The sequence below is a fragment of the Lathyrus oleraceus genome, chromosome 4 (genome assembly GCF_024323335.1).
Source record: "Lathyrus oleraceus cultivar Zhongwan6 chromosome 4, CAAS_Psat_ZW6_1.0, whole genome shotgun sequence".
Lineage (NCBI taxonomy): Eukaryota > Viridiplantae > Streptophyta > Magnoliopsida > Fabales > Fabaceae > Lathyrus > Lathyrus oleraceus.
Window position 1 is genome coordinate 137,466,569 of NC_066582.1, and position 18,831 is coordinate 137,485,399.

Genomic DNA, 18,831 nt, shown 5'->3' on the forward strand with positions numbered 1-18,831 from the left:
TGAAGTTCTCCATCATGATTTCCAAGTTGGATTTCCTAGGAACGTTATTGTTAGGTGTAGATGGGGTCGACTTTTGATATCTAGGAGGTATAGCTGGGGCTTGATTGGGAGCTTGACCTGGTGCGTATAAAGCATTATTACTCTTATATGAAAAATTAGGATGGTTCTTCCAGTTTGAGTTATAGGTATGCGAGTAGGGATTTCCTTGAGCATAGTTCACTTGCTCTGCTTGGATTCCTGTTAGGAGTTGACAATCTGTAGGAGTGTGACCTTGGATTCCACAGACTTCGCAATTTTGAGTTACGGCAACCACGGTGGCTGGAGGTGATACATTTAAACTTTCAATTTTCTAGGCAAGAGCATCCACTTTTGCATTAACATGATCAAGGCTACTTATCTCGTACATGCCAGTTTTCGTTTGAGGGTTTTCTACCATTGTTCGGTCGCTTCCCCACTGATAATGATTTTGGGTCATGCTTTCGATAAGTTGATAAGCATCAGCGTAAGGTTTATCCATAAGCACACCACCTGCGGCGACGTCTATTGTTAATCTTGTGTTGTATAAGAGACCATTATAGAAGGTATGAATTACTAACCAGTCCTCTAAACCATGGTGTGGATAAAGTCTCATCATGTCTTTGTATCTTTCCCATGCTTCGAAAAGAGACTCGTTATCTTTCTGTTTAAATCCATTTATCTGGGCTCTTAACATAACTGTTTTGCTTGGAGGAAAATATCGGGCAAGAAAGACTTTCTTCAACTCATTCCATGTGGTGACTGAGTTGGAAGGAAGAGACTGAAGCCATCTTCTAGCTTTATCTCTTAACGAGAAAGGAAAGAGACGAAGTCGAATTGCCTCTGAAGTGACACCATTAGCTTTAACAGTATCAGCGTATTGGACAAATACAGATAAATGAAGGTTTGGATCCTCGGTAGGATTTCCAGAGAATTGATTCGGTTGCACTGCCTGTAACAGCGAAGGTTTAAGTTCGAAGTTGTTTGCTTCGATTGCGGGTGGAGCAATACTCGAATGCGGCTCATCTTGTGATGGAGCGGCGTAATCTCGAAGAGCACGAGCTGGTTCTGCCATCTCGGGTATCGGCAAAGGAAGAAGATTTTTGAGATCAGGAATTTCGATTGGAGGAAGATTGTTTGCGGCACGATACTCCCGAATTCGTCGTAAGACTCGGAGATATCGTTCAACGTCGTTGATTCGTAAGTAGTACGGTTCGCCTTGTGAGCGAGTGTGTGGCATACAAATAAACGAAAGACAAAAGAAAAAAAATAAAAATGCCTTAGTCTCTACAGCGTAACAGAAGAGTTACGATATCGACTAAATAAAAGTCCCCAGCAACGGCGCCAAAAACTTGATCGCGACTTTATGAGTCTATTGGGGTATTAACTGCAAGTGCACAGTCTAATCGCGTAGTAATAAAAGATATCGATCCCACAGGGACTTAATGAATTGATATACCGTTTTTCTAGGGTTACTTCGTAAAGCTAAGGCAGATGATACTTTGATGATTAGGGGAAATAGTAAGACTAAAATTGGATCTAGATTAAATATCAAATAAGCGGATATCGGTATGTAGTTCGTCGTAATTAGGGAATCAAATCTTCGTTGGTTTCTTAGTTTTAAAATAAGTCCTTTCATTAGACACTATTGATTAAAAGCCTTTTCTCAAACTCTCGCTCTGTTGAATAGACTATGATTTTACCTTAACGTACGCTCTCACTATTTAGTTAAAACTAAAATCAATTTTTGAAAACAATAGAATCTATAGAAACTCTTTTTAAGAAAATACTAACCATTTAAACACCCTCGTCTCAAACTCTCGCTCTGTTGACTTAGATTATATGATTAAACTTAAATGTTTAACTTTCGTCCTCACATTTAACCTTTAAAAATACTTTTTGAAAATGATTAGAATTTAATTAACTCTAAAAATTGTTTTCGCCCTGATTTAAAGTTAGTGTCCAATTTACACTGTCCAGTTAAAAGCTCAAACCGTCGTTCTATTGATTTTAACTTCTTTATGCTTTTTACTCTCGTACAAAAACTTTGGTGTTAACTCTGTAAATTGAGACCATAAAAAGAGTGACTATATTTTTAAATAAATTTAAACCAACTAGTTTTGATTCCTTTATTCCGTTTACTTTACATACCGATATCTAAATTAATTAGCCGAACATGCTAAACAAGCCTAAACAATTATCATGCTTAAACACAGCCATATCAGACAAACAATATAGATAAACAACAATGCAGAGCATATATAAATTAAAACAATAAATTAAAGAACCTGTAAAATTAATAGAAATCTTGATTGTTCTCTAACTCCGATGCTTGAACACTCCACCACAAACCGGTTGGATTTGTTCTTCACAATCTTCGATCAGACAGTAAAATCAAGGCGAAGGAATAAAATACTATGATCTAACGTAAGGTTAGATCCAGTAAAAACTACACAATAGTTTCCGGTGTAGAAACTAGTGTGTAAGAAAATAAATGCAATGCTTTGGAAATTAACTAGAAAAGAAAAGGAAATAAAAATTGCTAAGAAAGTAGAGTGCTGGAAAATTAAAAAGCAGGGAAAAAAAATAATGCACGGTGCCGAAAACTGGAAAATTGAGAGAGACCTCCAGGGTTCCATAATTGGTCCTATTTATATCCATCCTTAAAATAATCGTTTCTTCCAAAGTCCCTTCAATAGGTTTCCTCACGTTTCAACGAGTCAAGCGGGAGAATAGGTGAACGTGCTTCTGTTACGCGTCAAAGCCAAAAATATAGGAATGGGGGGTGACGCTCGTCACACCATGTGTTACGCTCGTAACACTTAGCAGGGGGCGTGACGCTCGTCACACCTTGTGTGACGATCGTCACAGCATCATAGCGCCTCTCCTTGTAGTTGTGGGCTGGGCTTTAGTGGATTTCTTTTCATCCTCTTTTTGCACCTCATTTTCTTTTTTTTTTTCACGTATGCTTCAAATAGTGTTACCTGAAATAAATAGAAGGAAAATACCAAGTAATATCGAATAATATGAAATAAATCGAATCAAATAATAATATAATTTAATTAAATCGAGTCCAAAAATGTGATATTATTTCATGTTATCACATTACAACTCTTGTTAAGATGTTATGAAGTTTGAAGTTATGAGATTTAATTTTCTGAATTGTGATTATTAAATGCTTGATTTGATTTGGTGATGATTCCGTTGTGATGATACCATAAGTGAAGGTGAGCAGACAATGACAGGAGTTAGGTGATATTTTGTAACCCGTGTTACAGAGCAGGAATTATTGTGATGTGCATGACACCCTATGCAGTTGTGAATTTTATTAAATTATGCGTTAAAATTGCATGCGGGGTAGAAGGGTGTTACACAAGACACTAGCCAAATACGGGGCGCCACGTGGGAAACAATCACTACTACAAATAATACATTTTATGACGAAACTTTCACCTCACCCAACAAAAAATCGAGGTGTAAACCATAGACGCGTCACATTTTAATTTATTCTTTTTTAAAATACCATATATTCCCTCAATTTAGCTGAAAATCGAGTGGTAAAGTATTTAGAGGACACCCATTTGAATCCCAACAACTATATTTTAGCATATTTTAATTTTTTAAAATATTTTTTACGACATATTACCTCGGTTTTTCTGATAAACTGAGGGATAAAGTATTTAGATGACACGTATTCGAATCTCAACAAGTACATTTTAGCATCTTTTAATTTTTTAAAATTTGTTTTTGACTTATGACCTCGATTTTGCTGAAAATCGATGGGTAAAGTATTTAGAGGACACGTCTTCTAATCTCATCAACTATATTTTATCACCTTTTCATTTTTAATTTTTTTTATGATCTATTACCTCAGTTTTGTTGAAACCTGAGGGATAAAGTAGCATATTTTTTTTTGACCAATTTGATGAAAAAATTAAGTAGTGAATCTTTATCGTCAATTTATAAATTAACAATGGTCAAGACATTGCTAAATCATCAATCCACATGAAACATTAGTGATCCGCGTGAAATCCTCACTAACTAATCAAAACGTGAATGCCACAATTATCCCTCTTGGATGCAAAGTGATGAAAATTAAACTTAACATATTGAAAACAATGATAATGAAAGTAAGAGCAGGAAAATATTTCATGGTTAGTTTTTTAACGTAATCTTTTCTCTAGTAATTCTTGTTAAAAATATTTAATGTTAGTTAGGAAAACATGAAAGTAGCTTATTAATTTTAATATCGTTGTTGGGGATAGAACTCATGACCAGTGTCATTTTCCCCTCGATTATTCAAAAACCGAGAGGTAAAGTGACATGTTTTTATATCGTCCTTTGTTACCTCATCTGTATAACCAAGATTATATCTCGTTTGCGTTCGAGGTGAAATTATTTATTGTAGTAGTGAATTACGCACTACCTACGTAAATAATCAAATGATGTAACATTTTCTATAGGTCATTGTGTTATGTGTTATGTCCAATAGAATAGTTTCTTATATAAATATCATACTTCTAAATTTTTAATGATATTTTATCAATCAAACATACTTTATTTTTTTTATTTTATTTTCTTATGTATTTTTTATGTTAATAGTTTGACTTCTTAGGTTTCTATGTTTGTAGTATTTCATGTATCTCAAAATAAAAATCTTTCTAATTAAAGAAATTTGTCTCAAAATAAAAGTTCTTTATGTTTTCAATGGAATATTAATTAATTTTTATCAACTTTATTCCTAATAAATATTGTCTACACTATTTTGAAGCTATTACATCATACTATACATTTATAAAAACCAATATTTTAATAATAATTTTGTAAAATTGTTAAATTTAATTATTCAATTTTTTTAAAATATATGTAAAACAATTTTTTTATTTTGAGACGGAAGAAGTAATTAACAAACCCATAATCCAGAAACCAAAATCTTTCTCAGCAGAAATATTTACAAAAAAATTAATTACTATTGAGAGTCATTAAATTCTACTAAACTTTGTCATTTCGACACAATTATAAATTGTTTTTCGAATATTCAAAGACGTTGCTGGAGAAATTAGATTAAAGGACACTGGTGGGGCATAAGGTGGTGATAACATAAAGATATGTGTTCTGAAAAGCAAGGAACTTGTATCATTTAACAACGGATTATGCAAGTTTGAGTCAGAGAGGTTTTTATTCTGGAGTGTCATCTCTAATTTGATTAAAGCCAATTAGCATAATTATATACCAACTAAGACTAGTTGGACAAATTACTAATTATTTATAACTAACAAAATCTACTTTTATCGACTACTTTTAAAGTACTGTTCTAGGCTATATGAGTATCTGGGAGTTTTGATGTCTAGTTGCATATGTCTTCAATCTAGTATCATTCTTCAAAATTTTATTGTTTTAAAGATTAATTTAAGAGATCAGAGGTCAGAAGTCACGTTATGGATATTGTAAAACTATCCACAACAGACTCTGATAACTTTGATGTAAATGAGGGTTGTATTAGACGTAAGGTTGTTAGAGTGAGTATTCACAACAATCATCTTTACTGTAAAAAGTATATCTCTTAAGTGGCATCTTTCTTTCTCTCATGTATTGAAAGATGTGCTCCTCAAGGTGGTTGTTGAGCCGAGGTCTATATGTGCTTGGGTTTGATTGTTACTTCTTCTTCGTTGCACTTTACAAGTGGTCAAGCCTTATAATAGGCGATATCGCAGGTCTAGGAATTAGAAAGTTTCGCAACAATATTACATTTTGGAGTGATTAACCTCATTGAGGGATGAAAATGGTCTTTCCCTAGTTAATTTATAGTATGTTAGGCATCTCTGAGCAAGATAAGTTGGGCCATGAAGAAGTTCATATTGAGGAGAAAGATGCAAAGGTGAGCTTTAACGTCAATAAATGCCTTCATAAGGTTGTAGATGGTCACTGCATAGCATTTGTGAAAGTGTTGGCGTCATATGGTATAACCCCTTATAATGTCGACCACTTTGTTCTCTGAAGCTCCTCTAGTAGATGAAGTTGATATTGTCTTCGAGTGCATTAGTTCACTCTTCAAAGGGGCTTCATGTGGTAGAGATGGTTTACGAGCTCAACATTTATTGGATGCACTGTATGGAGAAGGTTTTATTGTGTCTAGAGATCTCTTATGTGCATTAATCACTCTAGTGGTTAACCTATGGTTGGGAAGGAGATTCCAGATGAGTTTAAGAGGGTTTGTTGCCTCAGTACCTCTGAAGTCGTTATTGAAGCCTGATGGTGGGATATGACCAATTTATGTGGCTTATATTTGGAAGTAGTTTGTATCCAAGGTTACAATTAAATGGGCCAGTAAGAATGTGGAATATCTCAATGACTTCTAGTTTGGGGTCGGGGTATCGGGTGGTGCTAAGGCCATTTTGCATAGTGCCAACAAGGTATAAGGCAAGCGACATGGAGATGGCTCTTTCACTACGTTCATGGTAGATTTCACCGATGCTTTTAACTTGGTAGATCGACCAAACATTCTGCGAAAGATGAGGGTGAGATGCCCATCTATTTTCTTGTGGGTTGAGTTTCTCTATGGTCAGGCAGCAAGGTTATACCTTGAGGATGAGCATATTATGCCAGTCGCTGGAGTGCAATAAAGTGACCCGTTAGGACCACTCCTTTTTGTCCTTATGTTACATCCACTTATTCATCAAGTCAGTGACAAATGTAAGCTTCTTCTTCATGCATGGTGTCTTAAAGATGGGACAATTATATAGGATTTATAGGGGGTGGCTAAATCCCTTGACATCATTCTATATATTGGTCCAAGATTATGTCTCGAATTGAATATTCATAAAAATGAGATCTTTTGACCTTCATATGATGATAGTAAACTTTGTGCAGAGTTGTTTACTTCATGCATTAGAAGGTAGATGTTGGATATGAAGTTTCTTTGAGGGACTATTAGTCGAGATGAAAGCTTTATCGAGGGGTTGTCCATGAAGAGAGCGGTCAGAGTTGTTGAGCTAATGCATCTTCTACCACAACAAAGGAATTCTCATAGCGATTTTCTTCTACTTCGTTCTTGCATGGGTATCAACAATTTTTTTTGGCCTTAGAACATGTCAGCCTAATCATGTGGAGAAAGCAAGTATTTGGTTTGATAAAGAGTTGTGAAGGACGGTTGAAGACATCATGGTTGGTGGAGGTCCTTTTTTTGGGGACCTTCAATGGACGGTGGCTTCTTTACATATTAGAGTTATGGGATTGGGTTTGTACTCGGTAATAGAGGCTACCTCATATATGTTTGTGGCTTCTAGCGACCAATCTTGTGTGTTACATGATCATATATTGAGATATAGTAGGATATATGGTATGTACCTTGATATCGACAGAGTTTTTGATGGTCATAGTGTTGCGGTTCTAGATTTTGACCTTAGTCATTTTACTAGAAAGGATAGTGTCCCTCATAAAGCACAACATGTTTTGGAAAATGTCATTTTTAGTAAAAGTTTTCAAGACATGGATGTAAAGTTTGACATGACCACAAGATAGAAATCATTTTTTGGTTGTTTACAAGCAGCACATGCTCAAGATTTCTCTTGTTATCCATATTGACGGTCTAGGCCAACATATGTCCTCGGTAGAGTATCGTATTATTCTTAAATATCGGCTTATGATTCCCTTATTTCTTGAAGATGAGGTTTGCCCTGTTTTCCGCAAGGTGTGGTTGGATACATTTGGGGAACACATCATTCATTGCAAAGAACTTTCAGGATTCAAATATTGACACGACTTTGTTTGAGATGTCATATTTGATATCTTTAGGCGTCCTAGGATATCTGTGAAGAAAGAGGCGTCTGTGAATTTCTTGACTGACCCATAGGAGGGGAGATCGACTCTTAGGCCAGCAAATGTTTTGGTGTATGGGCGGGTAGGAGAAAAACATACATGTATATACTTGATTGGGGTTTCCCCACTAGTGGGACTGAGGACTGGAGGTTTTACTATGGAATAGACAACTCTCAAGGTCGCTTCAAACAAAGTGGTCAAGCATGAGAAAAGGTGTTCTGACAATCAACATGCTTTCATACCATTTGCCTCTAATATTTTTGGTTTTGTAGCACCAGAAACAGTGGATCTTTTACAGAGAGTTCAAAGGCTCATGCATAACAATGTTGTGTCTCTTAGAACAATAAATAAATTTTTAAGAGGATTATTTTTACTATTTATATAAACTTTTTATATATATAAAATTGTATAAAATAACAAACAACTATAATAACAACATAAAAAAAATTATTATTTAAGAGAATAATGTGGTTTGACTGAACGCACACCTTAAAAAAAATTGATAGTATGAGTGCATAACGATTAGTTTCTTAATTATATCGGGTTTACATTTCGGCCTTGTAAAACTAACAAAAAAAAAAAACTCTCTTGACAATAACAATCTACTTCTTTAATGGAAAATTCATCACAAGATACAAATAACCGTGGTGCATTGAAACAAATAATGAAAAGGATGAGCCTCATGGTGACATTTTATACAACACTTCAATGGAAATTTATAGGAGTAGAATAGGTTAATCCAGCACGCCAGTTAGAAGGAGCAACATTCCATGCAAATATAGTTTCTTTGGTTGTGTAAGAAGTAATCTTGAAAGAAAGTGTTTGGCCACCAAGTGTTGCAAATGCTTGGTAAGAAGCACCCCAATTGTGGCTCATTCTAATCCACCCTGTCCTGCTTCCTTTCACCCACATGTTGGCTATATCTCCTCCACCTCCCACATTCATCACGTACACTAATAACCAATACCCATTTCCTTGAAAAGAGAATCGAAATCCTTGTTTTCTCGCACAAGGTACTCTGAGATATCGATAAATTTTTAATCAACAAATCACATTATAAATACAATATTCATAAATAAATATCTGGTACGTAGTTCAGGTATTTATGACTATATATGAGATAAAAAATAAAAATAAAAAACATAATTAATTATTACCTGCGATACATAATAGGGATGATACCGGCCTTCCACTCTGCGATTTTCATGAAGGCAGGTTTAGACATATCAAAATGTGAACGTGGTGGGTTGCACCATCCTCCATTATCAGAGGCTTGAGACCAATTAGGAGGGCAAAGATTGGTGGCAGTGACTGTAGTGTAAGGCACGTTGGTGTTACAGAACTTCGATTGGACACATTTTATTTGATAACAAGTCCCACATGCATACCCATTATTGAACAATGTTGAACTCAATGCTGCTGTGTCTGTCCCATACCCGTTCACAAACAAATTTCCATACCCACATGCTCCTCCTTTATAAAATCATAAGAAAAATTTAGTTACCACGAAAAAACAAGTCAATTTAAAGTCAATTCATCTGATAATTGTGCATAGATATCTGATCATAGATATGCTTATTCGCCCCTGTTATATTTTATACTAAACTACTATTACAATAATCAAAAATTTATATATGATGTTAGTAGTGAATATTTTACAACTTACCCATGGTGGCGGAAGCCGTCTCGTCGCCGTAAAATGTGGCATTAGCAAAAGTCCATGGACTTGGTTGAAATGTGGCTGATACTACTACTGGTTTTGCGATAATTGTGAGCATCAATGTAATTGTAATTGTATTCAACAAGCTACAATATTGATGAATTGCAGCCATTGTTGAGGTTATGGATAGATTAATGAATGCAATTAATTGGATGTGCTCATTCATGTATTCTTATATATAACTTCCAATTAATGTAGGACGTCACTAATTGGAAGAACTAGCCTACGTGATTTCCACTATTGTGTCTCTATCTTTCCAAGTCAACAATATTACTGATGTTGTTTGTTTATTTTTATGTTGTTGTCTTGAAACAATATTGTTAGCCAATGATGTGGTAACACAGACAATGATCCGGGAATATTATATCATTCCTGTATTGATTATACAAGGAGAAAAAAAAGAGTCGTGTTCTTATCAGAACAATAAAGTCGTGCCAACATGTTTCTAAAAATAAACTTTGTTTAGTCAAGAAAAGACTTCGTCCCCCCTATAATCATGCCATATATCAGTATGTGCATGTTGTTAAATGAGTAGTAACATTTCAAAATGAATTGGATATTCAAAAAGTGCATAGAAGCCCATGAAATTGAACTTACATTAAGGAGATGAGACTTTGTAAGTGTAACCCCGACACCTCCCTCTACCCCCAACAAAACTCAAAATATCAAATTATATTTTTCTGTGCAAAACTATTTTGTACATAACAATCAAATTAGGAGTAACGTAAAAAAAAATCATGGTAGCTAATCCGGTGCAGAACAAAAGATTGATGACATGTTTATATGAAGTTCTGCTTATATGCTAATGCATATCTTTGGTACGGTAGAGTGGAGGAGTGCCTACAAAATTAACACTCCAACATCCAATTCAGTAAAGTTAAAGATACGTAATTTACAATGAATGAAAACATATATGTCATCTAAGAATTGATCTGACGTGGAATACAAAAGATCGTCAAATTGAATTCAATTATTGATGAAGAACGAGTAGTCTGAATCCACCATTGTTCTAGTTTTGCCATCTATCTATTCATCGATCTCCTATAAAGATATTTTTAATTAAGCTTATGATGTTTGGCCAATCTTGATAGATCATTTTTTCTTGTTGGATCGTTTAGTCGGCCTTAAACAATAGTTGTTTTCATATTCCTCTATCGAAACCCCAATTGGGTGGATAACCATGCATTCAAAAACATATATATCAATAGTGTGATCATTCTTACCACAATATGTGTAAACTTTTTCTTTGAAAAAGTTCCCTCGACCTCTTCCTCCTTGATAAACATCATGTCCTCAACCTCTTCCAAAGCCACGAGTTTCCTCCATTACTCTCAAATGCATTAGCCAATCACTTTCTTCATTCTTAACATTTGACAATGCATTTACATCATAATTATCTTTCTTTTCTTCTTTAAAATCATCTAAAGAACTTTATTGATGGTTGAAAAAGGCATCTCAACATTACTTAGATCTAACATTTTGATATTGTTCATTCGATCCCACAAAAAATTATATGGTTTTGTCTTCATTCTTGAACAATATTGTGTTGTGCATAGTTACACAAACACAAACATTTGAACATGTACACTGCGACATTTGTATGAATTGATCAAGTTCTTCCTACATAACCGACATCTCAGTTCAATACTCAGAAACTCTTAAAGCTCCTTGTTTGAAATTGGAAATGTCTTGGTACAAATTTGCAACACGAACTTTGTCCCCTAGTAAATACCTTTCTTTGATATCATTCAACACGTCCATAACATTTGCAATGTAAACTGCACTTTCTGCTTCATGAAACTATTGGACATATGACTCCACACATAAGAGGGGGTGAATTTTGGGGTTTAGATAAAGGATAGTTTGAAAACATATTATTATCATTTTTAGAGTTTAAAAATATTTTGATAAAAACGTTTTAGAAATAGCAGCGGAAAATAAAGAGTTAATGGTAAGAGAAATAATACCAAAGAATTATACAGTTTCGGCCAAGAAGACCTAATCATGTCCCCAAAATTTGATCTTAAGAGTATCCAGTAATACTTAAAAGTTTTTAGTAGGTTAAAATCTTGAACCCCCTTATACTAGAAAAAATGAAGTTTCAAACTAACGTCCAACCAAACAAGTTTCAAATTAAAGTAATTAATCTTCCTTCCTAACACAAACATAAAGCGGTTAGTCCCCAAGCTAAATCGAGATTTTATACAGACTTATCTTGAATCAAACTGGAGTTTTGAACTGACTAACCTCTGAGCCGAGCCGAAGTTTTGAACAAGATAACCATGAATAAAGTTGAGATTTTAAACTTGAATGATCTCAAACCGAATCAGGGTTTTGAATAGGTTGACCACTAACTAAGTTAAGATTTTAAATCGGGATGATCTCGAACCGAAGTAAGCTTTTACAATGGTTGAGCTTACGAACCGAACAGATGACTTAGAAACTAAATCCTGAAACAAATCTTTTAATGAGTTTAGCTTTGAACCCAAACAAACACTCCCTTGAGGATACATTATTCAACCAAGAGAAAATCACTCCTTGGTGAATTTACAATAACACCATTTTCCAGAATACAAAATCTCACTTAAAAACAATGACTTTCTCGAAGCGCAGTAACTAAATTATAGTAAGGCAAAGTAAAAAATATATTTAGAGAGTGAGCAGTGAGATAGAAAGCTCATATTTATGGATGTGAAAATTGAAGGGGGGAGGGGAGGCATTTATTTATAGGGTAGAGGTGGACACACGAAAGGAAATATCCATTGGTCAAAATAAATGTTCTAATTGATTGGGAGTCCTAAATAATCGTTTGCAAATGCTCAAAATGAAAAGAATGGATACAAAGATGTTGCCTTTCATTAAGACATTGTCACAATCATTTATGGACAACGTTTGCGCCTACCAAATCGATTAGGTATATGTTCCAATTGATTGGACAATTCAAAACTTTGTTCAAAGTATTCAGGCAATTCCTAATTCAACTGGCTATGCTCCAAAATTCTTTTGGGTTGTTTACTTTGAGAAATAAAGGTTGTAAATGTGTGTGTGTGTGCACGTGTGTGCCTGTGTGAGTGTGCTTGTGCGTCTGTGTGTGTGCGCGCGTGATTTATCCTTACTGCTTTACGAGAATGCCCTTGTGTTTTTACAAAACATAGTTCACTCAGACATGGCTTTGTGTTTTTACAAAACATAGTTCACTCAGACATGGCTGAGAAAGCTTTTACATTTCCTTTCTTTCACAATTTGAAGCTTCAATACTTGTCGAATACACCAATTATATAAGGACTTGCTTGAGTCTTCTTAGGGATGAGGCTTGAGATATATTCAAGCTTAAATGTCATCATCAGAGGATGTTTGTAGTGTTTATCAAATCTTAATTCATCTGTTTGCATCTTTGACACCTTGTCATTCTTGCTTGGCTTTATGTTTTAAGTTTTATCAAAGGTTACATCTACACAAGTGAAACCAAGTTTTCATCATCAAATCACATTATCAAAAGCAAGCTATCATTGTCATATTTAGCTTTGATTACCTGTAAACCATGGTTCCACAGAGGCTTCATAAAATCGATTAACCATGAGTGAACAAGATTGTTGCACCTTTTACATGCAACAAAACTAAGATCATCTTATTTTAGAATTAGAAACGATCCACTCACAAATCAAAAAAAACTTGGTTGCAAGAACATGTTTCCTCCACTTCGCCCATTCATGGCAATTTCCACCTCCTTCCAATTAAGATGTAACACACAGTTGTTGGATTTTCCGATGGATGAATGTAATATGGATCTAGTGCAACATCTGGATTTGAAGAAGAATTCGTGTCATTGTTGTTTGAATTATTGTTGTTGTTATTTCTCGTCGTTCAAGAGATACAAAGCAGAGTTAGATGTAACCAAACTCTATGATACCATAAAAACAAATCTATTAATCATGATCAAGCTTGAGAAGAATGAATGGATGAGTGAAGAATTGAATTTCTCATTTGTTAGAATTGGCACATTACACGCTTATATATCAGGTTAGATGGAATAGTTAGTTAGTTTAATCAAAACAGAAATAACTAACTATCTAACAAACTCCAACTAACTAATAGAAATGGGTGACTTGCTAAGCAAGTTACACAATGGGAAGGGATGACTTGCTGAGTAAGTTACATAAAAATGATTCATACTATTGTTTAAAAAAAACGAACAAATATCCAAGATACTAATCCACAATATTCGTTTTGATTTATCAAGACTTGTGGCAGGGGCCATGAACTATTATCCTATGAAAAAGTTGTAATAATATGTCTTAAGCTTTTAATTTCATGTGATTTGTTAGGTCACAAAAAGGTTAGAAATTCACGTTACATCATATATATTATTCTCAAACTTTATAGAAGTTTGAAAATGTATCCGTTCAAAAGATACTTTCGAACACACACTATACAATATTGTCTATATAGCTTCACCCATCAAAAGAAAAAAGAAGTATATCTGAAAAATAAAAGCAGAACAAAACATATCCAAAAGTTAACTTTCAGAGCAATTTGTGGGATCATACATCCATGTCATGGAACATACCTAAATAAATTGTTGATCTACACATACATAATTGTCATGGGATACCGGAAAGGAAACTCATGTTTTTTTCTTTCAATTTATCGGTTTGTTTCATGCTTTTTTCTTTCAATTTATCGGTTTGCTTATTTGATTTAAACTGCTTCAACCAAAACATGTGTTCCTTCTAAATTTGCCAAATAGGGAGAGTTAAACTTAAAAGATAAAGAAATTGAAGAGCACACGAACATGTGACTTATTCAAAGAACAAATGTGAAATCTTAAGAAAACACATGAATTATCATTATTATCAATTCTATGTGATATTAATATTCTCCTTCTCATGTTTTATTCAACTTTAATTTGGTCCTTCAAAATGCACCCAACTTCAACTTCCGTATATGGTGTGTCCGGATCTTATTTTCCAAACACATTTGAGTTTTCTTATGTGAGGTCAGCTGAACAAAAGTGTAATGGATGCATCTAAAAGATAACATCCAGCCAAGAACATTTTTAAATTTTTATAAAATTTATTAGAAATACATAAGGTGTAATTAGCAATTCCTAAGGTGAACATTCACATGAGGAAGTATTTGGAAATTCTGGCCCTGGCCCCTGGAATTCTATACTAGCTCTGGCCTAATTGTCAATTAGCTTTCATAATTTGAATATACTCAATTTTCCTTATTCTATTGGCATTCCTGCAATTCAAAAGCGTGTAACCAAACTCCTTACACACATTATTTAGGTTAGACTCATTGATGCTGTTAAGCACCCTCATAACCTTTCCAGTAAACAATGCAGTGTATGCTATACAGAGTCCATATTACTTACAAGTAGAATAGTGACACATTCAAACTATTGAGATCACACACATTATGTGTGACAGTGACAACATGACGCATAATTAGGAACGTTTCTCTTGGATAAATTTGTCACTTTAACAGTAACACCTATTGATGAGCTCCCATTGCATGAACAATGAATATAGTTCCAGGAATACCTGTATGCATAGCATAACATGAGTATTGCTATATGCACCTATGTTCAAAAGACACGGTTACCTTTTTTCAAAATGACAGAATCTTTTATAAAATTCATTCACTTAATACATTTATAACTAGATAGAAACAAAGATCAAATAGTATATTGCAACATATGCAAAATATATACTACGCTTCAATAGATTTGACAGTGATACTAGAGTAAGCTAGGAATATACCTCCACTTAGGTGTTACTTATTTACTTCCTTCTGGCAATGTAATCAATCTTGTAGTTGAATCATACACCATTTCAGTTGCACAGCTGATTCAGATGTTAATTTCCGTCGTTAAATTGTTGTTATACCATAAGTTAAATTAGCTTAAGGATAAAATATGAATCATAAGAAACTGTAATGGTTATTTACTCCGGTGTAGTAGTTTCCGTACTTACTCAGAGCATTTGACTTTGTTGTTGGAACCACCACTTGAAATTGACAGTATAGTCCCAAAGAAGGAGGTATTTTCAGTTCCACAGTTTGGACACGGACCCTTTAAAAGTTAAAAAATCAGTATATGTAGCAGTTAAATATAATCTACAAACTAGTATTAAAAAATTCTTACCTTTAAAATCACAAAATCTTTAATAATGGCTCTTGTTAGTGATAGAGCTAGATATACAATGAGAGGAACAGCCGCAAACCAAGTGAAGATGAAACTAAACGGCTCCGGCAGCTGCACTCAACAATCCATAATAATGCATGTTATAGTAGCAAGAAGTGTAATATCTACTTCAAAATAATTGTATGAGTTTTGCGAATCTGTGGATTGGTATCATGTAACTTTGTACTTTATGATAAAATACATGCACTGTTTTTCTTTCATTAAATGATAATCCATTTGCACTTTGCTCTCTATAGTTTACCCTGCAGAAGATCTTTTTTCCAACTACAAGATATGCAAAATCCAAAGGTGTAGAAGATAAACTGCTTCTTGAGATTTAAGAGGCAATAGAATATGTGAAAGAAAAGGACCTTAAAAATGCAACTACTTTCAGATGCTATACAAGTAAGCGATTTGCAGGTACGAGTTCGAAATTCTAGGTACAAGAACAAATGAGAACGTACCTCTAGCAAGTAAGTGATTTCAAATCCAGTCAGATCATCAAGGAAGAAGAACCTAACAGATCACAAAAAGAAAATAAAAAATTAAAGGCAAAAAAGTAAAGACCTAACTGCAAATATTAATATCAAATAAACAAAAATGCAATTAAATCCATCATTTGGGATGAAACCTTTTAAAAAGGATAAATGATAAAAAGTGAATACTTATATATATGAAGATTATAAAATATGTAGCAGGTACATTATGACATCAGGTAGTAGGAAACCATAGATGCGGGAAGACACGGAAGCGACTTACAATCCTAATGCAATCACGGTGGCTGGGACGTTCAGCAGGAACATCTTTAAATAGTCAACAGACAGGTCACTGTAAACCTATAAAAAGAATGTAATAAGTATAGAACAAAGATTAAACACAGAAGATGCAGACGTTGAAGTACTCGTAAATCCCAAATGATAGGGTAAATTCCTAAAATTGAATTCTAGCACATAAAAAAGCATTGGATTTGACATGTAATGATCCTCCTATATTTCATGTCATTACTTGTGATATAACTGATCTTAGTAGCTTAGCTTTTATCCCAATTCAAAACAGATCTCTTATTAATGAAACAAGAAAAACTACCCCTGTATTCATTATTTAACACTCCAAGAATGATTTAATAAAAAAAAACTACTCTATATAACTACAACTAACTACCAAAACTGAAATATGAGAGTACACTACATATCAACACTTACCTTTTTACTTCGAAGACTGCACCTTGGACCCTCAACAACAATTTCACTACCTTCCATCTGGAAAACAACTACTAGATTAGTAAATTAATGCCAGAAAGAGAAAGACGTAGAACTAACAAAACAATTACAACTGCATTCCCAACTTTTTACCACCAATATGCCAGAACTGATACAATGATGAATTCACCCCACAAAACACAAAAGACTTTTCATGAATGAAATGAAAATCCACAAATAGCAAACCTTTAGCCTCATTTTCAAGTCATCATACTCTTTGTCATTCAAAATTGGATTTCCAGACACATAAGCCATAGAAGCTTCAAGAAATTTTTGTTCATCCGAACCTGCACAACAGTAATTCAACAAAGACTTGAAATAAACAGACTTACATACTAACACTAATTCATCATTCATATGCATAACAACAGAACAAAGTTACACCATACTTAGCATAACAACACTGCTTCCTTCCCACGTGAGTTCTTCCTTGAGATTATCAAATTCTTCGTTCGACATAGTAGCCTTTCCCTCATAATAGAACGACTGAAATAAAACAAAACAAAAAAACACAAATTTAATCCACATATCCAAAACTTGTGTAGGACAGCATCAAACTTGAGGCTGTTTGGATTTACCTATATGAATTCATTGGTTCTTCAAAATAGGAAACAACTTATTTCTTATGTAAATACATTTTAATACTATTTTATCTTTAGCTATGGAAATGCTTTTATAAATAAGCACTTATCTGATCGAAATTAAGGGTGGGAATAGTTCAGGCCAATTAAGGGGGTCTACGACCTAGTCTACATAACTCCATGCCAGATTAGCTTTCTTTTTTAAAAGAGAAAAGGCCTAGGTTTTTTTATAATCCTATTTAACTAAGTCATTAACTATTTGGCCTAGTCTACATAACCCCCATGCCTTATGAACTAAGTCATTAACTATTTTCATAAGCTCTCTCTAACAAATACTATCACACAACTTATACTACTAGATAAAGTCGAGTAAGTCGTTGCATTGCAAACAAACATTTATTCTCATTGGTTTTTTAATTTGTTAGCCGATTTTAATATCAATTAAATTGTTTATTTACATATGTTCAAATAAAATAGACTTTACGCGTGTTAATAGGCTAATCACACTTTCGAAAATGTCATACTCAAGAATGAAGTGCTATAGGTAAGACTTAGGCAGGCTTAACTCACTCAGTATATTCTCACCTCTAATATAAGCATTTAATTAAGGTGTTTATTCAAACGTTAATGAAAAAAACAAAAAATAAACTAATTCGGTGGCATATATATACTTGAAGCGCTTGAAGAAATTCTTGCTCGAGTTCCCCAACGGATTTCTTCTCTTTTTTATCTATGCTACAATAAGGAAGAACATTACTATCAACAGCTTCTCCTTCAAATTCTTCAACCTTCCCTGAAAGAAAAAGAATAAGCAATAAGCAAAAAGAGGATGCGTTGTTAGAAGATGTAAAAAAAAGAAGTTAATATTGAAGTGAGACCTGGTTGATCTGCGGTGGCTTTAGGTGAAAGTAGGAAAAGTCTCCGGCGAAGGCATAAGTGACGGGAATTGAAGTGAATGAGGTGAGGACGAGAAAGAGAAGAAGAGATTGGAACGAAAGGTGTAGGGGAAGGTGAAGAACATGGACGAGGGGGTGTCAATGTGAAGGCTACTTTGGTTGCGGTGAACATGGTGGTGGTGAGTGGTGGAAGTGTAATAGAGGAAATTTCAGTTGTGGTTGTTAAATTTGGAGTGTTAAAAAAAAGGGGAAAATCGGAGAGAAGAAGTTGGGAGATAAGGTAAAGAAAATGTGTGGAGGGAAACGCAACGGCTTATTTTCATTTCGTCGTGTTTGTTGCTTACGTGTCTGTGAT

General features: G+C 34.2%; 2 protein-coding genes and 1 non-coding gene across 3 annotated transcripts; 1 reads left to right on the forward strand and 2 right to left on the reverse strand.

Annotated features, from left to right (window-relative positions):
- Nucleotides 1–605: 605 nt before the first annotated feature.
- LOC127077045 (small nucleolar RNA R71) lies at nucleotides 606–712 on the forward strand. Its single transcript, XR_007787032.1, has one exon. It is a non-coding gene; the product is annotated as a small nucleolar RNA R71 (small nucleolar RNA).
- A 7,629-nt stretch (nucleotides 713–8,341) lies between these two features.
- Nucleotides 8,342–9,713, reverse strand: LOC127135289 (expansin-A18). Its single transcript, XM_051062036.1, has 3 exons — nucleotides 9,500–9,713; nucleotides 8,991–9,306; nucleotides 8,342–8,851 (listed from the first exon to the last, which is right to left on the reverse strand). Exons 1-3 carry the CDS (start codon nucleotides 9,663–9,665, stop codon nucleotides 8,539–8,541), a joined length of 795 nt encoding a protein of 264 aa, XP_050917993.1. The 5' UTR covers nucleotides 9,666–9,713; the 3' UTR covers nucleotides 8,342–8,538.
- A 5,054-nt stretch (nucleotides 9,714–14,767) lies between these two features.
- On the reverse strand, nucleotides 14,768–18,831 carry LOC127074097 (PGR5-like protein 1B, chloroplastic). Its single transcript, XM_051015380.1, has 11 exons — nucleotides 18,459–18,831; nucleotides 18,252–18,373; nucleotides 17,389–17,485; nucleotides 17,186–17,286; nucleotides 16,943–16,999; nucleotides 16,500–16,576; nucleotides 16,205–16,256; nucleotides 15,702–15,812; nucleotides 15,532–15,629; nucleotides 15,319–15,402; nucleotides 14,768–15,099 (listed from the first exon to the last, which is right to left on the reverse strand). Exons 1-10 carry the CDS (start codon nucleotides 18,646–18,648, stop codon nucleotides 15,336–15,338), a joined length of 972 nt encoding a protein of 323 aa, XP_050871337.1. The 5' UTR covers nucleotides 18,649–18,831; the 3' UTR covers nucleotides 14,768–15,099; nucleotides 15,319–15,335.